This window comes from Mustela erminea, chromosome 2, assembly GCF_009829155.1.
Source record: "Mustela erminea isolate mMusErm1 chromosome 2, mMusErm1.Pri, whole genome shotgun sequence".
In the NCBI taxonomy this organism is placed as follows: domain Eukaryota; kingdom Metazoa; phylum Chordata; class Mammalia; order Carnivora; family Mustelidae; genus Mustela; species Mustela erminea.
Window position 1 is genome coordinate 162629678 of NC_045615.1, and position 26872 is coordinate 162656549.

Below are 26872 nucleotides of genomic sequence, written 5' to 3' on the forward strand. Positions count from 1 at the left end.
CTCTGCCTTCAGCTCAGGTCATGATCCCAGGGTCCTGGGATCGAGCCCCGCATCGGGCTCTCTGCTCAGCGGGGAGCCTGCTTCCTCCTCTCTCTCTGCCTGCCTCTCTGCCTACTTGTGATCTCTGTCAAATAAATAAATAAAATCTTTTTTAAAAAAAAGGTTTTTTAAATGCTTAAATACACCATAACCATATTATAAATACATGAAAATATTTTCAAAATGCAAATTTTATTTATTCATTCATTGATATATATGAATTAAGCAATTACTACTTACCTAAAGCTACATGAGACACTAGGCAAAAAGGGAGGAGGAAGGGCAGCCTCAGCCTTCCTACACTGAGGTGAAGATGCTACAATGAGACCCTTCATCTACATTCGGTACTGATGATCCTTGGACAAACAGAAGCCCAGAAGAAGCTGATTTATAGTGAGCCTCACATTATAGCCAGTCTTTTTTTAAAAAGTCCTAGAAACTGATTTCCAATTTCAAATAAGTCTTACCAGTTTGGGTTTTTTTCCTGTGACTATATCTTTATCATTAGCTCAGACTGCAGTTTGTTTTTTTTTATCACACCATGATTTTATAAATAAAGATTTCCACAACTAAACAGTCAACATTCGTAGCAGAACCTGCTAAAATCACTTAAAAGTGAGGTCTTATCAGATTGTTCATTAGGCAGCTCTCCGTGAAAAGTATTTGCGGGTAAGGAAAATGATTTTGCAGGGTCTTCTCATTGCGTTAAAACAGAATGTAGACACCTTACTTAGAAACGTTTCAAAAACGACAGACATTACTGCTACAAACAATTCGGTGCGAAATTCAGCTGTAGCTTACCTTTTCGGCATTACGAATGAAGTTATTTTTTGAAATACATGTTGCCCTTTTTTCTCTTTATGAATCATCTATTTCAGTCTGATCTAAATTTCCTTCGCGTAGGAGGGATCAGTCCCTTCCTATTTGTGTTTATGCCCCTCTACATCCCCATTAGGAACGTGGGAACTCGGGCATTGGCTGCCATCACCTAGGATATAGTGTTCTTAATTCTTCTGGATCAGGGTTATTTATAAAACCAGTTTCACAACGGATTTGTCTCCCCTGCTTAATACATTCTGAGGTGCTCTATCAAAAAACAATTGTAGAAATAATTGCAAAGAGTATAACATACCAACGTCTTGTTTTTGGGGGGGGGGGGAGAGGGAGGGAGGTTTCTCATGGAGTGTTTTTATTTTTATTCTTTCCGTGTTATGCACCAGTCTGTGGTTCTGTTTCATCTTGAATACCACCTAATGAAACGGTGAACCATGTGCCACTCACATGTCAGTCTGACCAGTTCAAATAAAACTTCCTTTTCAAAGAAAAGTCTTGCAGCCACCTTTCCAAGAAACCAAAAGTAACTGTTTAACATTCTAAGATATTAAAGATAATCTAAAGTGGAAAAGAGAAGAATTATATCCTTGGGTTTGTGGGCAACAGGAGGGGAGAAAACACAAGAGGGGAACAATGAGTCAGTTCTCAAGTTTTCTGACTTGCACACTGCCCTGGATTGCCCCATCCCTGAGGGACATGCCCGTGGGGACTCCCCAGGTCCAGTTCCACTTCTCCCTCTGCCCTCCTGCCCTGCTCCGCCGGGTCCTCCAGCTTCCCGGGCCCCTCTGCAAACACGGTCTTCACCTTCCCTGCTAACCCTTATTCAGAGCTCTCGGGGCGGGGCGGGGAGGATGTCCAAGTTCCATCTGACTCCCTTCTCCGTCCTTTTCAACCTATATCTAGTGATCTCTCAGGTTCTAGGAACTTTCTAAGGTCTCCCGAATTCACCTTCTTGTTTCCAGTTTCACTGCCATCACAGCAGTAACAACAGCCACTAATAGTTTCCAGAGCCGTCCGAGCTGGCTCAGCAAGAGAAAGGCTGTGTCCCTGCAGCTTCGGCCCCTCCCCGTTCCTGACAGCCTTCTGACCAGGCCGTGTGTTCCTCATGGTCCTTGACCTAGTTTAACTGGGACAGACCTAGAATCTCGGTACCTAAAATATGCCCTAAGGAACTATGGTCCACGGGAGATGCTGTTTCCCCCTGAACAACTAGGTTTCTACTCTGAATGACTAACCAGCTTATGGGTTCCCCAACAAGAACTGGAGCTCTCTTCTAAATGCAGACCCCGGAAATTCTACACAGTTTTTGTCATGGGAATCTCCTTTCCCAGTTGCTGGCTGGGCCCTAGCCCCAAAGCCTGAGGATTTGGAACCAGGGCAGGGCCAACTATTTGATTTTTGGTTAGCTACACCATCTAGAAGTCCTTGTAGTTACGACCCACTTGGTAGATCTGACCTATCCTCTGACCTATAGAGGCCATGTCCTTTTAGTGCTAAGCCACTGATTATTTAGAATTCCCGCCATCTCTCTCCATGGACTGCCCTACAGAAACCTCAGTAACCCCATCCTACATGGTCCCAACTTCCTGACCTTCGAAGCTTCCTACCAAATGTTTGCAAGTCCCACCCTTCTGAGTCAGACCATTCTTAATCATGATCTCATTTAATTCACAAAACAACCCAATGAAATAGAATTGTCCCTGTTCGACTTGATGAGAATATTAAAACCAGAGACATTATGTGATAGAACGTACCAAACGTCACATAGCTAGGCCGCGGCCAGGCTGGAACTCACACTCGGGTCTTGTCCCCAACGTCATAGTGGCTTCACTCTACCAGGTTTCCTTCCACCACATCTCTCACAACGAACTCGTGCAAGAGGCTCATAATACACCTTTCCGTCTTTCTGTCTTCCGAATTACCCTACACATTACCACAAGGCTATTCTTTCTAAACTTTCTCAGCTTACAAGTCTCACCTGGAAGCTGCTCTTGCCTCTTCTCCAATCACTCATGAGACAAGGGCCGACTCCCCACTCCAACATTTGAGATTTTCCATAATCTGGATCCAGCCTGCCTGTAACATTTGTCCCTCATTACTCCCCCATCACCCAGGCTGCCCTCCCTCCCGTGCCCCCGCCCTCAGCCCAGGCTCCTTCTGAAGTTCTGGACTCCTTGCTTCTAATTTACTCCAACTGTCAGAGCACAGTTGAAACTCCACCACCAGAAGTCTCCCAGGACTTCATATATCCCAACTTACCCCATCCTTCTGTCAACTTTTGCCATTTTTTTAAAATTTATTTTTAATTTTTTTTATCATTATGTTAGTCACCATACAGTACATCATTAGCTTCTGATGTCGTGTTCCAAGATTCATTGTTTGCGTGTAATACCCGGTGCTCCATGCAATCCGAGCCCTCCTTAATGCCCATCACCAGGCTGACGCATCTCTCCACCACCAGCCCCTCAAAACCCTCCGTTTGTTTCCCGGAGTCCATAGAACCACGAGAGACTATGGGCGCCACATTGGCATCTTAATGTAAACTACAAGAGAGGATTCCTCTCTGTCAGCCGGAGTGACCCCATGAACTTTCCCACCTCGTCCTTACCCCCACATTCTGGGATCCTTGCAGGGGCTACCACATTCCAAGCCTCAAGTCAGCATTATTTTCAAGCTCCTTTAGAACAGAGAATTTGTCTTGTTCATGGCCCTCTTCCGAGCTTAACACAGTACCCTAGGCAAGGTTAGAGCTCAATAAACGATTGGATGAAAGGGTAACTCGGATAATGGGGGGAAGGGAGGAATGAAAGAGGAAAGTTTTCACCAGCACCTACTTGAGCTAATAATGAATTTTAAACTTTCCCATTCCTAATTAAGATTGGCGATTAAACCAGTATTCCGAAAACTATTAGATATCATGTTTGCCTGGAGAAAAAGCTAAAATTTTGAAATGATCTATTTCATTCTTAATCAAAATAAAACATGCAAATGATTTTCTGAGTCAAATAGGTTTTAGAGAAGGTATTAAATTGTTAATATGCAAACTGTTCATAACAAAGCCTTCTCCAGTCACTCACTTTTGAAGTTATAAGAGAAAGGACCAGGACAGTGTTTCTTTTCTTTTTTTTTTAACTACAATGAAAGAAGGCTCCAAAATGAAACTCCTATCTTTGCTGATTAAGAAGCTGATTCTGAACAAACCACGACTTAACAAAATGTGATTTACAGCAAGGGGACCAGAGCATGTAGGTCGCTGGATTTGGATGGGCAAGAGGACAAAGAAAACATGAAAATCAGCTTACATTTTTTCTCAATTAATTTAAAATTAATTTAATTTTTAAATTAATTTAATTTTAAATTAATTAAATTTCTCAAAGAAATTAATTAATTGACAATAAGGCCTGACGTATATGAATAACTACCAGCAAAAATAAATAAATAAATAAATCGTCTCCCAATTTAGCTAATATCTTGCCTTCAAAGTACCAGACATCTGAATTTTTCTTAAATTTTCTGATTCTTTACATTTGCTTAGCTTTGCATAAATCCATTCCACGGTACAATTTTATCCACTAGTCTGGTAAATCATCAAGAATAAAGGGATAGTCTCTTCTCTCTGCCCTTACCCTGAAATAGATGCAGTATATTTGTTTTAAATGCCAAATATAATTTTTGAAAATAAGATGGTACTTTGTAAGTATGAAGTGCAATTCAAATTCCAGGCAGAATTATAGCTTTTGTGTATTACCAGAGATGCAGCAATCCCTGCCTTGAAAAGGCATAAAGTGCTTGAATTGCCTTAAACTTCAACCAAGCGAGCAAAAATCCCACGATCCTCGTGTCCATCAAAATCTCAACCATGCGTGGGATCAACTTTGGTTGTATGGACCCCATTCCGCTCCGCCATGTGACTGCTGCCCCGGTCCCCCAGAGGCTGGCTTCCCCAAGAATAATTCACTCCTCCTTGTTTTGACAAAACAGCTGAAGTTTAACTGAATGAGAATGAACACTCCACCACAGGCCCCAGCAAATGAAAGGCAAGAGGCTTTGCATGCAATCTGTGGCTGGAATGACACAAATCTTTCTAATTGCCTGCCAAGTCTTTCAACATAACTTACTCAAGCTAAAGTCCATCGAGAACGTCAGGCCAGAAAGGCTGTAGTTAGAAATTCCATCTCAAGTCTCCCTAATACAAATAAAATAGATGAATCTTAACAAATAAATGTAGCAAAACAACTTTATCTCCTCTGGTAGTCAACTACGAATTCCTTGAAGGAGAAATATGTAGTCACAGCCCACAGAGTTTTAAAAACCAATTAGTCACCGAGGATTTTGAATTGAACCTTTTACACAGAAGGGGTAAAAAAAATTCCAAAGGGAATAACCCAGCGAGGTCTTCTCTCCTTCCCACTATAATTATAAAAATAACCACAAATTCCCCAGCACAATGAAATCCTGTTTAAAAGTTTAAAATACAATCCACAGTTTTGTTGATTTTCAGGATCAAACTATGCTCTCTTTTGCATTGTCCACCCACTTCCCTATATTTTAAAACAAACCACAGTTACAGAGTACTTACCTTGAATTCAAATATGAATCCACATGAATATGAATCCAAATATTTCCTATTTTTTTATCTGCAATTTTTCTAAATACTAGACATAATTAAATTTTTTCTAAATTAAATTTTTTCTAAAGACTAGACATAATCAAGCTCCTAAAATAATAAAATCTCTATCCTGCTTTTACATTCGGCCTGTCCCCTAGATGTACTGATATGCAATCGAACCAAATCATATTTTCTTCTTTGAAAAGTTCCATGAATTAGGGTGAAAAAAACCTACAGGCTACTTAAAAACAAAAGCAATCGATCTTCCTTGGTTTCTGAAAAACATGCTCTTTCAAGAGAAATTTTCAACACTAGAACCAAACATCCAAAGACCCTGAGACTTACTGTTTTTGGTTTTTTTTTTTTTTTCCCCTTCAGTAAATACCTAAAGGTGAGAGGAAAAGCTTCGGCTTAGCGAATATATATCATTCACTTCCATTTTAGGATGGTGTTTACCAAAATATCATAAATACTTAATAGCAACTGTTCCTAGTGCTTCCAGCAAAAGGCAGTAAAAGGAGACATAAAGCTGAGCTGTGGAAGCCAAGGAGCTTTGCTTTGCCTGTCATCACCCCGCCTCCCCCCCTCCAGGGGGTCCTGACTCTCTATCACCAGAGACTGTGCCCCTAGATTCCAAACAGAAACTCGACCAGCTCCAGCGAAACTAGGAATCCTTAGAACGGAACCAACAACGGCAGCTCAAAGACTCAGCCGCCGCTGCACGGGGCCCGCCTGAGAGCTAAGAAACACCGTGTTTTGGAGGGACACATATCACACCTTCCAGCCCAGATTTTTATTTTACGCTTCTTCTACAAAGCCTATAAAACTTGCTAGAGATGCAGACGGTGAGGAACTCCACGCTCAAAGGGCACGAGGGTCTAAGACTGTCCATGAAGATCTTCAACTTGAAGGTCTAAGACTGTCCATGCAGATCTTCAACTTGAAATCTCACACCCAGGCTCAGAGTTCAACCTACAAGCCTTCATACCGACAAGGAACACAAACAAAATCCACATCTTTAGGGTCAATGCCGCCATGTTCTCACTACCAAATGTCCTTCTTACTGTCTTTCTTCAAGACAACGACCATCTGAACGGATACAAAGATTACGTCTTACGTTGTAAAATGTACCTAAGGTCATAAGCCTTTCTTACTCCCAGAAAAATACTCACAGAATTAATTATTCCTTTAAGGGCTTGAAATCCACCTTTCACAGGGAAAACTTGATCATTGGAATCGGCAATTCTTTCCAGCTTTAGAAAAAGCAGGAACATTTAATTAACAGGAGTTGAGACATATACATTTTATACACGCCATTATGTTTCAGTTATGTTCATCTGAAAAACTATACTACAGGATTAATTCACCAGGGCAGCCTGTTAGGACTGAAGGAGATGCACTAGTGTTACTGCAAATATAATACAATGAAATGAATCTCCCACACGCCCTTTACCCTGGTCTCAAGTTTGAATCTCTAAAGAGTGCACAGCTCTATTAGCTGTAAATGTCAAAAGACACAGGAATCTTAGTCATATTTAACCAAAAATTTAAATGTAAAATCATCTGGTGAGCGGGGCGGGGGGGGGGTGGAGATACATACATACATACACACACACACACACACACACCTTCAAAACTTAATGAAAAAATCAGGGTTTGGGAATGAAAATATTAAAGATTTCCTCTAAACAGTTTTCCCAAGTGCTTGCACTCCTAAGAGTCAAGTATTCAATCAAACTAAAACACCTAAATACGACTGTCATAATAATCTTGTCAGTTGAGTTCAAGGAGTATTCGTAATATTTTAATCCAAATGTGTGTTCTATAATATTAGTTCCTTTAAACCAAATGAGTATTCAAGAAACTTTAGAGTTTCATTTTTAGTAATGAAACTGATCAAAATCAGACACTATTGATGCAGAATTCAAAATCACTCCGTAGAAAATGGTTAGCAACCAATTAGGGCCACAGAAAGCCATCGGTGAAAAGATTCTGAAGACAATGACGTCATTTAGACTGAAGTTTGCAGACCTGCTGCACTCACCTGCGCTTGTTCAAAGTCAAGAACACCAACACAGTAAACTCTAGCCCCAAATGACCTGGATATCTTTGCCTAGAGGAGAGAGAGAGAGAGAGAGAGAGAGCAGCGCAGGGCGGTCAGGATTACTCAAACATCGGGCTGGAGACACAGAGACACAGAGCAAAGCACACCGGGGTCTGAAGAACGGTTTCACTTCGATACTCACCTCTTTCTCTGCATATGACGGCACCAGACCGTCCAACTTTCCATCTGTCAGTGCAATTATGATACTGGAGGTTTTTAAGCCTCCTGCTTTCTGAATTTGTTCATTTGCCTGAAAATGAAAAATAATTATCCAACTAACAATTTAATCTTAACTTTTAACCAGCATGTTCCATCAAGCTGAATTTATGAGTCTGACAAAAGCAAAGTATTACAGACTGGCTTTTAAAACGGTATTCTGTGTTAACTATTTTATCTGAAATATGCATAGATTCACATTATAGAGTACTTAGTATTGGGTCTAAAGGATATACATTTTAAGTTTTGATTGACTAGTCTGAAAATAACCACACAGAAAATGAAAAATTCCTTAAAAAGCAAAATGCCATCCAAATTTTTCTCACCACCACAGTCCATCAGTCTCATCCTCAGAACAACTAAAAGCATTTAAAATTTTTTTTTAATTTTTTAAAGATAAAGATGTAGTGAGGTCTTAGAGTTTGACCAGAAAGTTAGAGTTTACTGGATTACAGAATAAGAAAACATTCTCTCCCATACTTAGAAATCTGAAGAACTTACTAGCTTTAGTCCTTCATGGATATATGTCTCTCCTACTGGTCTAACATCTTTTAAATCCTCCAAGCCTTTACTGATTTTGCTTCTGAAAAATATAAAATTAAACAAAAGAAAAATGAGCAAAGATCACAATAAGCACTTATCAAAAAACATGGCAATACTACAATCAAGATTCCTTCAGGAAGAGGAAAGAACACAGGCTTTGAGGACATAACTTCTCATACTTTTTGCTATGTAATAAGTATTTAATAGCATTCATATTTTAACTACAAAAAAATAAAAGCACTGACAATGTGAAATACCTTGAAAAATCTAGGTCTATTCTAGGCATTTTTGAGCTGAGAACAGGTACCTTCTATTATATTTGTTTGACTAAAGGCCAAGGAGTAAAACCTTTTCCTTCATCCAAAACAAACGAGGATTGTACAGGTCAGCTTAAGTGAAAAAGCATTTCTGAAACACTTACCCACTACCCTACAAGCTGGAAATTTCTTTGTTGTCTGTAAATTTCTGAGGCACATTACGTAACCGTTACTTATAGAAATTCACAGTTTCTACCTGTTTCCCAGAGTCGTGTGTCTCAGAATCTAGGCACACTTGCAGCATCTTCTCACCCTTCCAGACACTCACTCACTCTTTTGCATACTGTAGGTACTTAGCACCTACCTGATGAGCAAAGGAAAGGATAAGTGGGCGGATGGGTGGAGAAATGGATGGTAATGGGCTCTTGAAAGAGGCAATATGAAGGAAAAAGATGAAAAAAAAACTATAGAATAATCTTTTCATCATGACTAGTTAATATCCCAATGCAGTATGTCTAAAAGAAGCATGAATACATTGTTAAAAGCTATTTTGTGTGTATTAAGTAAGAGAAGACCAATTTTTCAGGGTTTTTCAATACAGGTTCCAAAGACCCCTTGAAAAATAGAGAAACCCTAAGAATCGTAAGAGATAAATACAACAATGTGGCAAAAACAATCCAAAATAAACTCAAAATTTTGTTTTAAATTTTTTAATTTAAAGGATCAGAAGAGAGATAGAACTTAATATATTGTTTTCAGAATTTTAGTTTTTATAAAGAAGCAAAGTCTCTTTTTGTGTGTGTGAGAGGGAGAGCACTTGCCAGCTGGGGGAGAGGCAGAGAGAGAGAGAGAAAGGACTCAAGCAGGCTTCACGCTCACTGCATACAGAGTCCAACAAGGGGCTCTATCCCACAACCCTATGATGATGTCCCCACATACTTGGGGCCCCTGGGTGGCTCAGTCTTTAAGCATTTGCCTTCAGCTCAGGTCATGATCCCAGGCTCCTGGGATTGATAAATAACAAAATCTTTAAAAAAATAAGTAGTCAGACACTTGACTGACTGAGCCATCCAGGTGCCCCTGGAAAAGCACCTTTTTAAATAAAAAAGTCCCCGCAATGTAAACTGAAATATAGTGCTTTAAATAAAACATAAAAAGCAACCACACAATTAAGAATGATAGATGAAAAATTATAAAAAGTAACTTATTAGAGTCATACATAAAAGGTTATATATATACACATATACACTATTAAAATTATATGCATAAAACATATATCATACACTATTAAAACATATGTCAAAAATAGTAAAAAAAAGTTTTATCATGCTGCAATATTGTATTTTGAATATTTGAAATACATGAGTCACTCACCAGAGCTACACTCGTGTTTTTAAAAGTAACTTAGTGATTGTGTGTTGATGTTGTAATGAAAATTATTATCAGACAAGTTTTCCATCTCAAGGAGTTTCCCAAAAACATAAGATAAGTTTCAAAATATGATCCTAATCCTCTTCCTTCCTGATTCAGTAATCTCTACCGAGACACGCTGATTGTCTCTTTTAATACTTGGTTTAAAATCAGCCTACTGTGAACCTATCTTTAACTTCATTATACTCTTTTCTTAAGGTACCCCAAACATATCCACCATCAACTTCTACTACACAATAAATAACTTTGTCTCTCAAAAACTTTCTACTTTAAAATAACGTACTTAATTTAACTTAACTTAATGTAATGTTTTCACTTCTCAACTAGACTGGAAGTTTACAGTGGACGATCGCTAGGTCTACCATTTATAATGTATCTTCCTACTCTCACTTACTAATTATAATGCCTTTTACAAAGTAGTGTTCAATAAATTTTTCAATTTGCCATAGGAAAAAGATTCAAAATTTCACAGATGATGGAGTAAATTACCTACTTTATAAGCCTGTTTTATCTAAAAATTTAGGTTTAGTAGCTACAGACACAACTTGAAACTGATTCTGTCTGTATCCAGACCAAAACCAAATATTCGGTATCTCCAAAAAATGAGTGGCAGTGTGTCCTCAAGCATTAATGTTTGCTGCCAAAAGGGAAGTGAAAAAGACAACTGAAATTCAAGTTTACCCAAACAGATTTTGCACGGTAACATGGTAAAAAACGTCTTCTCCATTCAGTTCAGATTCACCTCACCCTTTAATTACTTCTAAGAACCAGACAACACCAGCAGAGGACTCGAGGCTACAAGAACTTGCCCTGCATAAAATGCAGAATCTTTCTGGAAGGCAGGACTCAGCTAGCTTATTTCACCGGAAGAAGAAGAGTAGCCCTGGCTTTTCTACCCATAACCATACCTGACACCATAATATTCTAAGTAGTACGGATCTATCATTACACGGTCGCTGGAGGCGAAGTGTTCTTGCCAACGGTCGCTAACACCAACACACATGAGCCTGGTCTTATCCCCTTTCAGTGGAACTACAGTCTGTCAGCCTCCACCAACCAGTGTCATTTTAGGGCAAAACAGGGCAAAACAAAAGCCAAAACAGGACAAGGCAGATCTCAGGCCTTCGAAAGATGCCAAGCAACTGAAAATAAGTTCTAAATTTGTCTGTTAGCAAACAGCTAATTGGGGAGCGGGGGAAACAAAATGATGTCGTAGGTTAAAAAGAGAACTGATTCATCGAAACTGCAACTCTAAGAAAGCTCTAAAAAAAAAGAAAAAAGTGAGGGATGATAAAAACAAAGGGAACACTGCACGCTATAAAGCTCAAATTCAGCATCTTAGGTCAACCTCACCACGTTTGGTTTTCACGTTATGTCTCCTGCCACAGGAATTGTGATACTGAAACCACTTTGGTATTTGTTGTGCAGCTGTAGTCAAGGGTGCTGCTATCATAACACATAACATCCCCTCTAAGGTCCGTGGCAGAAGGTTCTCGTCATCCCTGAGTAATCACTACACACTTCCTCCTTTCTGCTAACTACAACTATGTCAACTGTCTCTTGCCGTAACTGTTGGGAAGCCTACAGTTAATTTCTTACTCATTCACAGAATTCCACTAAGTTCCTATGGTTATCATATTACTACATCCTCTTATCCAAGATTTTGACTTTTCTATGCTATTATCTTTCTGCAATGTTGTGATGTTTGCTGCAGCTTCCAATACCTGTTGGAAAGAGGCAGAACTGAAACAAATTTAATGGGATAGTAAACCTCTGATTTTTTTGTTGAGAATCAGTGGGCTAAAATCTATAATCAACTCTTTTTTAGATCATAATTACATTGACTGAAGAGACAGAGAGAAAGGGAGAGAGAGGGGGCAAAAACACACTGACTTATTTTTTTTAATCCATAAACTAACACATTCCATTCTGTTAGTATCTCTCCAGTTTCTCTGCTGAGCAGGAGAAGGGAGAGCTAAAAGGGAAGGCAACGGTTAGGACAGACAAGAAGAGAAGGGAAGGAAACACAGCAACCACACCACCACACACTGGGACCCATCGATGGCTTTTCTCCATCCATAGAACACTGGATTTTGGGAGGTGTCCATGTCATAACTCAAATAAATATATATTGTAAAGAGTGACATAATAAAATTATTGGCAGAGAATGCTGACTTGCCCAACTAACACAATTAAGGCACTTTTTTTTTAAGTACCTTCTGCTTGTGACTAAGGACATTATGTTTATACAATACATTTGTATAGTACTTGAACTTTCCAAGGGACAACCTCTTGACTCTCCAGATTTCAAAACTCTTTCTAGATTTCACTCAATGTACGTGCACCTGCTGAGCACCTCCCACTAGTGAGCACTGAGTTTGCGCGGTGGTAGAGAGAAGGGCTCCCAGTGGTCCACACACAGCTCTACATCTTATCTACATCCTATCTACATCTCAGTGCTCCACCGTGCCTGTCACTGGAATCACAGAAGGGCGTTAAAAAAAAGTCCCTTCTGGGCTCTAACTGAAGAGATTCTAATTTACTTGTGGTCTGTGATACGGTCAGGGTTTTTGTTTTTTTTTTTTTTAATTCCCCAGAGTATTCTAATGTTTACCCAGAAATAAGAACCTCTGATCGAATCCTCTTTTTTTACATATATTTTATTTATCTGAGAGATAGTGAAAGAGAGAGAGACAGAGCATGAGACGGGGGAGGGTCAGAGGGAGAAGCAGACTCCCCACTTAGCAGGGAGCCCGCCAGAGGACTCTGTCTTAGGACTCCAGGATCTTGACCTGAGCTAAAGCAGACGCTCCACCAGCCAAGCCACCCAGGCACCCACCTCTGATCTAATTTAAAAAGCTTTCCATGTTATTGGAATGCTCTTTTCCTTAAGTATTTTGCCAGTCAGTCCTCCATTGAAAGGGTTTGGGGGTAACTAGGATAATTTTTTTTTTTAACTATAAAACACAGTTTCTCAGATAGTACAGCTTATAGCCAGAGAGAACGTAGATTAATTCCAAGCCCTATCTTGTTTCTTCATCTGTAAAACAGGGATGAAAATATCTCCCCCACGGGGCCATTGTGAGGATTCAGTGGCACGTAAGAAGTACTGAGTCAGTCACAGGTACGAGCAGGTGGTAGGTACTACTGCTGTTCAGTTGGTATCAGTCATTTCCCATGTTCGCAGGGTTTTGTTGACCAGGTTACTTTCTCCTCGATTCCAAGGAGCACTCCCTCAGCAAATTGAGAGTTGGAACACTTTGATACAGAAACCAGAGAAACCAGAAAGGAGGGGTGCCTGGGTGGCTCAGTGGGTTAAGCCTCTGCCTTTGGCTCAGGTCATGATCTCAGGGTCCTGGGATCGAGTCCCGTGTTGGGTTCTCTGCTCAGCGGGGAGCCTGTTTCCTCCTCTCTCTCTGCCTGCCTCTCTGCCTACTTGTGATCTCTGTCTGTCAAATTAATAAAATCTTTAAAAAGAAGAAGAAGAAGAAGAAGAAGAAACCAGAAAGGAGGAAGGAAAAGGAGGAGGAAAGGTGTTACGTGGAACTTTGGTGGGAGAAGGTCCTGGGAAGAGGTCCGGGGCAGGCTGTGTCATGAGGGAGGGAGGCCTGCAGACTGCGTAAATCAGAGGTGAGCTAAGGTCTGGTTCTACAGCTAAGAAACCGCACCCACCGGCCCTTTACTGGCTCAGTTTCCATCTCCATAAAATGTAAATGATAACGCCTGCCCAGCAGGGATTTCATTCACTCATTTTACAGATATTTTGGGGTGCCCACGATGATGTTTATAATGTAACTCGGCTTTGAGCATTCAGAAGGTAGCAGGTGCCTGGACAGAGCAGGTAGCAGAAGAGAGACAAGAGAAAGAGCGTGCATAGGACCTAAATCAAACTCTCCTCCTCACAGGTTCTCCTCTCCACCGCCATGCTGCTCTTCTGGAAAAGCTATCACATTGTAACACATATGAAGTGTTTGGTACAAAGGTTATCAGTGTACACTACCACCATCAGATGAAATATTAACAGATATGAGTTATAATTGTAATTAGTTATGATTCTATAATTCCCTAATCAGGTCACGCGAGAGGGATCGAGCGAGGTTCCCACCAACACACCCTCGTCACTCTGCATCAACGCTGCTGCCCACAGCTCTAGCAACCGGGCCTGGGCCTCAATTCTCAACCCTCACACCTACAGGTTTTGCAACTCCGGGTAAGTTAGGTAGCATCTCTGGTCCTCCATTTCTCCCATCTGAAAAATGGGGGTGAGGACTGCACTTACGTAGCAGAATTTAATCAAAACGAAAGGTACCATCCCATGGAGAATCCTGCGTGTACCGCACAGCACGCAGGAGTCCATTATCATCACCCAGTGTTTATACCCCTGCTCTACTCTGGTCTCCTTCTCTACAGAAGGAAACTCAAGGACGATTATCGCTTTGTTAGTCCCAGTTCAGAAGCCTCATTTGGGAGCTGTGCCTTTACTCCTTCCTCGCAAAACACACCTTGTTAAAACTTTATATTAAATTACACAAACAACAAGTCACATCCGTGAGTGTGGACTCTTGCTCTTGAATAAGAATATAGACTTGAATACCAACACCCTCAAAATGTACTTCTTACACAGCTAAAATTTTTAAGATATTTCTAAAAATTTGCAGTCATTTTCAGTTAAGAAAACTTCCATCCTCACAGTGCACTAGAAGGTACCTGAGCTTTTGTTAATTTTTAAGTACTTGATAGCTGAAATTTAATAATACTTTTTAAAATTATGGAGGTGAAGTAAAATGTGCCTATCTATGCTAACGTGATTCAAGAAGAACATAATGGTAATGTTAAAAATATAAAAGTAAAAGAGAATGTATTAATGTTGTTAATAAACAAATCATTTTCATTTATGGAAAAGAATAAAAGAAAGGGAGAGGTTAATAAAAAATTATGAAAGTAATTCTCTAAGGACACTTCGCATTCAAACTTTACTGAGAGGGATTACAGGTCACACTCGAATCTAAAGACTAGAGCCCAAATTACAGTCTAATTTTTTATTTTGGTTATATGCAAGGGTTCTATCTTTTCTCTAAGCTGACAAGCTTACATCTCTTTTGAAAGAGATGCATCTTGGAGTTTCATTATTACTTTTCATGGACCCTAGAGCAGGTGACCTCTGCGACGACCTCTGTCCACCCCTTCCCACCCCCCCAGGCCCGCTCTCCCATCCAGACACGGCATTTACGTCCCCCGACTGGAATCTGGCCTCGCACTGCTACTGCCTGGCCGTCGGGTAAGGGAGAGGGATGCTCGTGGCCATCTGAGTTCGACCCTTAAAAACATGGGGACTTTGCGTCCTTCCTCTTGCCACACCTGCGGCGGGAACGCCGTCTGGGACCGCAGTGATCCTTCCGCGGGCAGCTGTGCCGCAGAAGGAGGTCCCACGGAGGAGAACCAGCCATTCCACCAAACAGCTCCAGCTGAGCTGCAGAAGAACCCGCAGCCCCCAAAGACGGCAGCTCAGGTCACACCCATGGGGCGGAGGAACCTCCCGGCCACGCCGTCCACCCACCGCGTTGTGAACGGCAATAAAACGGCCGTTGTGGAAGCCACTAAGTCCCGCAGGGCTCCGTCACGGATCACAGCCTGCTGACCGCTTCTGTAGCACGTGGCTCCACGGCCGACCTATGCCAGCGTCTCTGCGGTCCGGAGTCCGGACCCGCGAGTCCAAGGCGGCGGCTCCAGAGTCAGAAACAGCTGCGGACACAGTGCTGTGCGCGGTCTGGGTTTTGTGAAAAAGTTCTCTGCAGCTTAGTCGGCGCTTAGCGGCGTGTGGCCCGCGGGTCACGCCCGAAGCCCGCACTGGCCGCCTGGGTGCACGCTTCGCCCCGCTTCCCCGCCCGGTGACCCAGGAGGACCGACCTCCGCGGCGCCCGGTGACCCAGGAGGACCGACCTCCGCGGCGCCCGGTGACCCAGGAGAACGACCTCCGCGGCGTCCGGTGACCCAGGAGGACCGACCTCCGCGGCGTCCGGTGACCCAGGAGGACCGACCTCCGCGGCTCTCCACCCGCGCCGGTGCGGCTCCCGGGCCCGAGGAACCCCGCGGTCCACGCCGGAGACCGTGAGGCAGATGCGGGCCGCCCTGAAAGTCACCGTCAGCGCACCCACACCCGGGACCTGAGCTGCTGCCTCGCCAGGACCCCTCGGGATCTGCACCAAGTGTGGCCCAAGCGGACTTCTCTGACCGGGAGGAACCACTTCTCCAATACGATTCCCAACAACAAAAACCACAGTGACTCCCGCTCTCCGCATCACTGGTCTGTAAGGGAACCGGGCTCGGGATGACGGCAAAGTCGAACTGTGCAAAGCCGAGAAGTGGAACACGGCCAGCCAGTCGGAGGCGCGACCACGGTGAGCGCTCGTGTCCGGGGCCGGACCCCAAGTACCGAGCTGTGTCACTTCGAGCAAATTCATCCGGCCTCTCTGAACTGCGGTTCGAATCCTGCCGCCCGGGGAAGTGACGGTGGTGTACACTGATCACCTCCGAACTCCTTCTCGGCCTTCGACCCCGGCCCGCACCATGGGTCACAGGCGTGTCATCGCCCTAACGTGGTGATATGGTAGGAACGATTCGCTCCTTCCATCGAGCAAGAGAACCGGCCACCAAGAAGTGGCATTACTTGCCCAAGGTCACACAACTAGTATGCAGCGTCCGTGTCTACCTGACTCAAGGTCCACGCCTGCTGATTTCATTTTAAAAAGGAGCCTTCAGGATCCCCCAAGGTAGCAACTGGATATGTGTTCTTTTTTTTTTTTTTTTAAGATTTTATTTATTTATTTGACAGAGAGAGATCACAAGTAGGCAGAGAGGCAGGCAGAGAGAGAGGAGGAAGCAGGCTCCCCGCTGAGCAGAGAGCCCGATGCGGGGCTCGATCCCAGGACCCTGAGATCATGACCTGAGCCGAAGGCAGCGGCTTAAACACTGAGCCACCCAGGCGCCCCATATGTGTTCTTTCTGAACGCATTCTCTTTCCAACTCCCAAATTCCATTCTGTCCCTAAGGCAGCTATCTCTGGCTAAAGAAGTCAGTAACAATTTTTTTTTTTTATTTGAGCATTTGGGGTTTTTTTTGGTTTTGTTTATGTCTTTTAAAAAATAATAATGTTAAAATAAAACTGAATCACCAATGTGCATGGAAATTTTAAAAATGAAGGTTCTCCCTACCCTGATTCTCACTAAGACAGTATCATTGTCAGCAGCTTGTTGTGTCTTCCAGACTTTTTTCCATGCATTTATGACCACACACACACACACACCATAAAAATGGCTAAAGATTTTTTGTTTTTATTTTAGGAAAACAAAATCATACTTAACAGAGAATTCTGCCACCTGCTTTTCTCAATTAATGGATCTTAGATATATTTTCATGTTAATATACACGGATTTTTCCTTTCATGACTACATAGCATCCCATTCTATATTTTTTTAATTACACCAATTGAAACACATTTAGACTGAATGCAATGTTCACTATTAAGAACAACACTGCAGGGTCCACTTTGCACAGACCTATCTTTGCACATGGGTTAGGGTTGTGGAACACAGTCCTAAAAAGAAGAATGGCTGATAGGAACCTTCTAAAGTTTTACAGATACTGCCAAGTTTCTGTGCAAAATTAATGAACCGATTTATAAGCTACCAATTCCTATGAAGGGCTGTTTTATCACAAGGAAAATTTTAAATCATATTTTAAGGAATAAGAAGAAATCTTTTCAAATAACAGAAATGTATATATTCTCTAAACTTAATCAAATGACTTCTCCCTTTAATTTCCTGTAAGTCTGCCACAGGAATATTTTTTCTTAAGTAATTGATCATTGTGCTCAGGTCAAACAATTATATGACTTTTTCAATTTGGGAACAAATACACTAAAAAGAGAGTTGAAAATGTCTGTAACTGATCTACAAGAGTAGGAAAGAAATTTAGCAAATCTAAGTCATCATTTATCATGTCTCAAAGAGCGAAAATATATTATAGTAGTTAATAACGCAGGTTCTAGAGTCAGACCAATTCAACCGTTCACCCAGCAAGCATTTGCTGAGTATCTACTGTGTGCCAGGCTCTGTTCTAGTAGCAAATACATGAGCGAGCAAGACAAAGAAGACCCTCTGCTCTCGTGCAAGTTAGGGCGACGGAGATCAAAATACATTAACAGAAAAATTTCAAAAAGTGATAAACAAATAGACTATCGTGACAGATTTCTGAGGAGGAGGGCCAGAGCGCCTGTAGACTTGATGGCCAGGCTCAGGGTCTCAGAGGAGGGGGCACAAGGGATGATGCCTAATAATAAGAATGAGCTAGCCCGGGGAAGTCCTGGGGCAGAGAAAGAGCAAAATTCATAATGCGGGAACAAGCCTGGCCTGTTCAGGGAACGGAAGGACTCGTGGGCTAAACTGTGGCACGCAATGTGGTAGGAGAGGGTTGCGTGAGGGCATTTAGGTAGGGCTTTTAGGCCACCGGGAGGCATGGGCTTTCCATCCCAAGCCATCAGAACTGTGGTGAGCATGAGAGGGGCATGTGCTACCTTACACTTTAAAAGACCATCGTGGCTAATTATACCCTCACCATGTATTAGCTGTACGTCCTTGGATAAGCTACATTACCTTTCTGAGCTTCCATTTCCTCATTTGTAGAGTTAAGATAATAATAGCATGTATTACGTGTATTAATATGAGGATTAAATGAGGTAGTGAATGGAAAGCATTTTGCACACTGCCTAGCACATAATAACTGTTCACTAAATGTTTTCAACTAAATCACTTTCACATCATTAAGATCATATTGAATAGAGCTGAGCATAATTCACTATCCTCAGTTATGTAGCATAATAACTAAAAATATCCTTTAAAATTACTCTTGATTCATGTTCCCTAATATTGAAAGGCCAGATGTGTCCATATTGAATCAACACAGGACTTTCCTTTATCTGATCCTATAATACAGCCCTGAGCTATTTATTTTTTTTTAAGATTTTATTTATTTGAGAGAGAGAGAAAGAGAGAGAGAGCATGAGAGGGCAGAAGGTCAGAGGGAGAAGCAGACTGCCCATGGAGCTGGGAGCTTGATGCAGAACTCGATTCCAGAGCTCTGGGATCACGACCTGAGCCGAAGTCACTGGCGTGACCGACTGAGCTGCCCAGGCGCCCCAGCCGTGAGCTATTTAAGTGCATTTGCACACTCCTTACTCTCACACACACTAGATTACTCGTCTTTGTGTTGCCCGCAGAGCCCGTAATTCCCAATACGTCATATATAAGGTAGGCAAGCAGGTAGGGAGATAAGTAGATGAATGAGTCAATGGATACCCAGAGGACAAAAATCATGGGGCAAGAGAAGAGAGTGTCTCAAACTGAAACACTTAAAAGGGTAAAGTTTTTATATTCTGAGTATATAAAATGTGGAACTGATCATATCCTGCCAAGTTTATTACTCTATTCACGTACTTACAGTGTGTTGGACACGATGTTGAAATTCTATAAGACACTGCTCTGTCTTAAGGATTCGGTGCCTTCCAATCTCCTTCATCTCTACCGAAAATACTTAGCAACACTCTGAGAGACATGAAGTACTTCTCATAATGACCAAAGGAATGAAGAATTATAAGCAATAGGACCAGAACTCTGGAACCTGCTGTGTGTCTCATTTTATCAGGTCTCTGTGTGATGTGATCTAGGACATCAATAAAGTTTATAGGTAAAATTCCATTGTCGACGCTTTGAAACAAAGATCCACAATAGTTGTGGAAATATTTGTTCGGATTTTGTATCTAAATATGTGAGCTGTTTCTACACCCTTGAGAGCAGGTAATGGAGGAAAAGTGACCCTCTAACCAAATACCCAGGACAGAGACACTTGAGAAGTTACTGATTTAATAAAACAAAATTGGTAAAAGAACAACTAGGAACAGAAAATATTACCCTTTAACGGAAACCGTTCCGTGATATACAAAGTACTTTTCTCTGCATTGTCTTATTTTGATCTTTACAAAAACGCTCTCAAGAAAGCAAAGAGTATCAATAATAAAGATTCAAAAGAGAAAGAAAGAAAACATGGCCAATTCTGTCATCGTTTGCACACATAAAAACTGACACACTGAGCAGATGATCCGCCCCACGTCTCTGAATCAGGAAGTGGCACGGCTGTAATTCTAACCGAGGCCTCCTTAGTGTACTTTCTGCCCCCGCCACACACAAATTCAGCATGCCACAGATAGTACAATTCATTAAAAATGAACACATCATTATTTAAAAAGAGTAAGAGGAGTGAACTGTATCTAAGTTCAAGCAGCATTATTCACATCCGTCCTAGATTATAAATCCTTTTAAGCAGGACCATTATCCCTTTATGTAAGCATCATTCCTCCCTAATCATGAAAACACTACATATTCCCTAGACTAAGTAATAATAATGGTAGTAGAAATGGAGAGTAACAAGGACAGAACTTCCGTCTCGAACACACACGCACCGGGCTCTGTCCTGCATTCTCCGCATTCACGGACTTCGTTCTACACGGTCTGGTGACGCAGATACTGTTGTCACCATCCTCGCTGTCACCATTACATAAACGGACAAAACTGAGGCCTGAAGAGGTTAAGTTATCTTGTCCTTGACCATTTGGCTAGGAAACTGGGTCAGTGACTCTCCACTGCAACCCTCAATCTGCTGCCTCTTCAGAGAGAAGCCTCTTTCCCCCAGGCCTCTGCTCTGTGAGAGTCCCCCCATCATAAGGGAAGACTCTCCAAACTGGATTAACACTTTAACCCCTTTCTAAGCATTTCTAAGCAATACCAGTTCGGTTGGCTAATCACTACTCTTCATCTTCCCAGTGCTGGAGGACCCCCACGGAAAGTGCCTACACAGAACCTGGTAGCACAAGCAGGTGACGACTGTGGCTACTCTGTGTCTGGCGTTATGCCGAGGGCTTTTCCCTACATATGCACTGGGTAAATGTTGAACTGTCTGTTCCTTCTCCTAATAAACAGACCCCATTAGGAGATCTATGTGCATCTTTGAAAATTAAACTGGGCAATGAAAAAAATTTCTTTTCATGGAAGCAAAGCTATTGCATATGGGTTATAAGGGACTCCTGTTGTTCTGACACCGAGACGTACACAAGAAAGTACGGAAGGAAAGGCTCAAAGGGAAGATAAAGGTCGTGAGCGAGACGCCTCATCTACAGAGGCATTTCCTCTCCAGAAAAAGCGAAACTTAAAGCACCAATAAATTAGAAGTTTATATATATATATATTATATATATATATATATATCCATATGTATGGATATATATACACATAATGTGTATATATATGTATATATATATACACACATAATTTTCCAAATTAATTCTGCAACGTGTAAGTAAGTTCTCTCCCTGAGTTTCTTTAAATATTATGTTTCCTTAACCAGAGGTTAAGTAAAAAGTTGAAAGAAACAAAATACATAAAAAAATTACATTTTCTTGACATTTTTATTAAAGATTTTATTTATTTATTTGACAGACAGAGATCACAAGTAGGCAGAGAGGCAGGAGGGGGGTGGGAGGGAGCAGGCTCCCTGCTGAGCGGAGAGCCCGATGCAGGGCTAGATCTCAGGACCCTGAGATCATGACTTGAGCCGAAGGCAGAGGCTTTATAACCCACTGAGCCATCCAGGCACACTTATTTTCTTGACATTTTTAAAGAAAAAATTAATTTATTAAAAAAAAAGCTGTATTCAAGTATAGCTTTTCAGAAATCCACATATTATGCCAAACAAAGTACACCAGCCTCCCTGACTGAAATAACAGTTCGGAGAAATGTGATTTGAAAAGAATGCTAAGCCATCCGTTCATCCAACAGGAATTGAGCAAAAACTATCTTTCCATACTTTGTGTTAAGTAAAGTGGATACAAAAATGAAGAAGAAAATCTCTCTTCCTACTCTGGAACTCATAGTCTACTACACAAAACTGATCCAGTGGAAACTAGCCATTCTTTAAAACATGTCAGTGACTAATTCTAACTTGTCACTGGTTTCAGGTGACACAGAAGAGGTCATATAAAAAACCACGGCAGTGACTTGGAAAACACCACATCTTTCACAAGAATTTATGTATTTTTCATTTATAGGTATAATCTTTATATTTGTATTTATATTTATATATACTTAAGTATATAAAATATGTATTTTTACACATAGTTACAAGTTTATATGTTATATTTTATATTACATATATAGCATATTTATTACACAAAATAAGTATATCTACAATAAAAAAATAGAAAGCAAGTTCCTTTGGATCTCAGAGTAAGACGAAAGATGTGGGAGATCTGCTGAATCTAGTAAATTATCCAGAGATCTGTATCTTTCTCCTCCCTGATGTCCTGCAAATTCCTAGTAGATTAACATATTACATTTAAACAGGATGGATGTAGAACTACTTATAGTACCAGAGAGGGGAAAGTTGGGAAGTAGTGAGTACCCAACGAAGGGAGGTATCTGGGTTTCACTGTACATTCCACAGCCCACAAGAGCGATATTGATTTTCAGATTATCTGGTCTTTCCTATTCCTCACACCTCCTCTCTCCTCTATTAGTGAACAGAGCTGAATTGTCTGTGCATTTGCTTGACTCCACTGGGAGGCCTGAATCACCACTTGGAATTATCAATCATTCCTTCAAGATTAGTCTCCACTAAAAGCCTACAGTGAAACGATAATGCACTAACCTGTCTCCAGTTAATGGCAAAATAATGGTTGCTTGAGAAGAAAACACAATGAAGGATAATCTCATTTCAGGGCTGCAAAATAAGAAAAGAGGCAGTTAAAACAGTTTTAAAAGAAATATGGATGTAATACAGATCCATGGCTATGGAGTCTCAGTTAAAATCCGACTCTGATGGTCCAGGCTTCTTCTAAATGGGACTTCCTAAATAGATACACGGACTCTGCTTGACATTACTGTGAAGCCGGCCGGGATGAGTCACGGCATCTCAGCACTCAAGCCATCCTCCACGACCCCTAAGGCCATTCAGGGAAGAGACTAACTAGAAAGATGAATTCTATGCTGACTTAAAATCTTTTCAAAGACAAGACTTCTTCCCTTCAGTATTCTCCCTGCTCTAGCTCATCTCCTTAAAGAGGCCAGGCCCTTCTAAGCAACTGTCATTAGCAACATTGAAGGGCTGGAGAGCAGTCAGTTTGATTAAATTACCACAATTATGATGTGAGTTCAGACAAAAGTGATCCCCAAGTAAGAAAACTTAAAGAGTATCATGGACAATGGGAAAGAGACTCACAAATCAGTTTCGATTAGACATTTTTCTATTGTCCAAGTCTCAAACATCATACTGCCCAACGGCAAGCCCTGGCCCAGTTAGCTACATCTGGTAAGCTTTAGGCATGTTATCTCACAGACCAGTTCTTGTCTCCAAGACACTCCCCCCAACTACGACCAAGCTCTACAACTGAAGACAGGAAACTAAGATCTATAAACTGAAGATCAGAATGATCTCAAAGGCTTTTCCATATTTAAAGACATTCTCATCCAGTAGTCAGCCTTTAGTCGCTTTCTACAACGTATCATGACTTAGTAACTAAGCAATTAAATTTGAGCCAGAGAACTGCGTAGCATAGAATTGCAACTTGCAAACCAGACCAAATAAATAAAAGCCCCGCTTTTTCAAAATGTTGTATTGAAATGATCCATTACTTTCAATCAAAATCTATGCGATACTCTCTGCACACTCTCAGATTAAATCAGAAAATTTATAAACCGTCTCTACTGCCTTTCACATTTAAAGATATAGGGCCTTATTTATTTTTCTTTCCTAGACAGTTTTACTTCAGACCCTGTCCAGAAATGAGAGTGTTATACTTGGCTTTTAAGCAGGAGACTGATGATTGAACACGGACAAGCATACATTTTTATAGGGATAAGTTTACTGCTGCCAATAACTGAAAGCAAGGATTGCCTAGGCCTCTACAGATTGTTTGAAGTTACTTACAACATGACTTTCAAAATGTTTTGATCATCCAAGCCTGTTTTACAGAAAACATTTGGGCTAACAAGACTGAAAGAAGCAATATTTAATGATACAGCTCCTTTTTGTGTCCTTTCCATTATCTTGATAAACTTGCATTTGCTCACTGCATTTAAAAGAAGAAAAAGAAGAAGAAGAAGTAGAGGAAGAAAAAAAAAAGGCTCAAAGGCCTGGTGTTCTAGGGTTATTTTTAAATAGAGATGCCACTAATTCCTAGTTACCGGTAAATAAGAGAGTAGGCTGTACTTCAGAGCAGTTATGCCTGTTATAGGAGAAAACCCAGTGTCTCCTAGTAAGGCTTACTGCATATATAGAACAGTTAAATTTTAAACCAGCCACACGCCCACACATTGGGTAAACAAGAGTCCTCTCTTAAACACACACAAGTGTCTTTTCTGGTAGTGGGTTATTAACACATGTTCATTTGAAGTTTACCAACACTTTTTTTTTTTTTTTAATGAGGACCTCTACGATGTTAAGAATTGTGTGGAAAGAAAAATACATTATGGATACTATTAGCATAAAATTTGTTTAATGTGATAAATTATGAGAAAGCGTAACTGAAATTCAAAACAGATGAAAATTCAGAAAGGAAAAGACATGTGTAATAGTATTTGAAGATGCCTCCCCAGGGCCTGAGCCAACTTTCTGGGATCCCCACGAAATAATCCTGAACAACTGAAGGGCCGTCCTGGTAACTATATGTATGTAATAATGGTCTGCAGGCACCTAAAAATCAACATTTCAGGGGAGGCTTTCCCTGCAGAAGGTCTGGAAACAGGAGCATCTTCCAGCTGGGGCTACTTCCCTGCGCCTCCCACTCCCGGCCTGGAAAGGGAAAGGGAAGCAGAGGTACCTCACGAATCTCTCCGTGAGCTGCTGCACAAAGTTGTAAATTTCGATCCAATTATTAGCCACACTCCCAGACCTGCGAAGTGAAGTCGAGCTGATCAGAAGCAAACCAAACACAACAACAAAACGTGTACGTGGGGGTCACCGGGCCTGTACCTCAAGCAAAGTTACAGTCCCGGCGGCTGGACTCGGGTTGGCTCCTGGGATTCTCTGGGCGCCTGAGTGTCCGGGAAGCCCACCGCCCTCGGGGACCACCTGCCCAAGTGCTCGGAGAAGGATCCCGCCTCCTCGAAACAAGCACAACCTTCCTTCCCGGGAAATGCAAACCGCCTGAAGTCTGTCGACCTGGGGCTTTGCAGGCTCGGGGGCAGCTCTGGGACCAGGATGGGGCCCCGCAAAGTGCAGCCAGCTCGAGGGGGCGAAAGCCGGGGGCCGAGGGCAGGCCGGTCCGCGCGGCGGGGATGCACACGGCCGCCCCAGACACTGTGCCCCTTCCCCAGAGGCCCCAGGACGAGCCAACAGCGCCCACCCTACCCCCACCGAGAGCCCCCGCCCCGCCGGCACCGACGGCAGAGCTCTCGGCCCTCGGACGGGGACGCACGGAGCCCCGCCGTCGGGCTCCAGCCTCCCTCCCCAGGGCGCTCGCGCAGCCTCGTGTCCCCCCCACGGCCCCTCCACCGCCGCCGCCAGAAGACCCCCCCCCCCCAGCACTCACTTGTCCAGTACGAAGTAGAGGTCGAAGGCTCTCGTGCAGGACGGCTGCTCCGGGACGCTCGCCGGCGCCCCCGGACCGCTGAGCAGCAGCAGCCACAGCCCGGGGACCAGCCAGCTCCCGGGACTGCGCGCCGGGGACAGCCCCGCCACCATCCTGCGGCCGCGTCCGCTCCCACCGCCCTGGTCCCGGCTCGGCGGGGACGCGCCCCGGGGCGGGGGACGGCGAGCAGCCGGGGCGGCGGGACCCGCGGACGGACGCAGGGAGGGCGGGCGGGGAGGGAGGTCCCAGCAGGACAAAGGGAGACGCGGCCGCCGGAACTCCCGACGACGGCCCCGGAGGCGCGGCCCCCGAGGGCTCGAGGGCCGCCCCCGCTCCGGCCCGGCGCTCGCCGCAGCCGCCGACACGCTGGGCCGCCCCGCTCCGCCCGCAGCGCCGAAGCCCGGCGGCCGCTGGACCCGCGGAGCCGCGCAGACGTGGAGCGCGGCCCCCGCCCCCGCCCCGGCCGGGTCGCCCCGCGCTGCACACGCGCCCCCGGGCTCCGCGCTGGCGCCGGCCGCTCCCCTGCGTGCGGGAGGCCGAGCGGGCCCCGGCTCGGCGCAGAGTGGCCGCTCGGCCTGGCGGAGGGGGTCGGGCCGGGCCGTCCGGGTGTGGGTGCGCGTCCGGGGGCGGGGCCTGCGCCGCAGCCACACGCGCCCGTGGGTCCCGCGGGGCGGGCCGGACTCCGAGGGCTCGAACGGCACCGTCCGCCGCGGCCGCCCCGACCCGCGCGGCTGCGACCGGCCCTCGGGGACCCCGGGGGCAGCGCCTCGGGGCGGGGCGGGCTCGTCCCCGCCCCCCACCCCCCCGCCGCGGGCGCTCCGCCGCCGCCCGAGCCGCGGGCCGGGACCAGGCCGCTTCCTCCTCGCCCGCAGCCGCGCTGTGAACCTTTGGCTCGGAGCCCAGACAGGGGTGCGGGCAGCGGGGAGGGGGTGGAGGCCAGGCCCTGGGCAGAATTCTAGGACCGGAAAGTTGTGCCCCCAAATAACCCATGCAACCGTCATTTGTCCCAAATTCCAGAAAATTTAAAAACTTTATCTTGCAGCCAACTAGGCCCTCCCGGCCGCACTCCTGCAGGAGCCGAAGCGTGAGGGACTCCGGCCCCCGCCCCTGCACTGCGGCCGCCTGGCCCCCCGCACCTCCACCTGCGACTTCGCCTCCCCGCGTTG

The 26872-nt window shown here is 43.6% G+C and overlaps 1 protein-coding gene across 2 annotated transcripts in view; it reads right to left on the minus strand.

Annotated features, from left to right (window-relative positions):
- Positions 1–26073, minus strand: part of ANTXR2 (ANTXR cell adhesion molecule 2) — a 145104-nt gene extending 119031 nt beyond the window's left edge. The window contains exons 1-7 of one of the 2 annotated variants that reach the window (XM_032334698.1): positions 25668–26073; positions 24957–25028; positions 22787–22858; positions 8304–8385; positions 7729–7836; positions 7527–7595; positions 6655–6735 (exon numbers count right to left, since the gene is read on the minus strand). In XM_032334698.1, the coding sequence (XP_032190589.1) occupies positions 6655–6735; positions 7527–7595; positions 7729–7836; positions 8304–8385; positions 22787–22858; positions 24957–25028; positions 25668–25819 (636 nt within the window). In that variant the 5' untranslated portion in view covers positions 25820–26073. Of the gene's footprint in view, positions 1–6654; positions 6736–7526; positions 7596–7728; positions 7837–8303; positions 8386–10941; positions 11993–22786; positions 22859–24956; positions 25029–25667 lie in introns of those variants that run through there. The other variant, XM_032334699.1, reaches the window with a different exon arrangement.
- Positions 26074–26872: the final 799 nt, after the last annotated feature.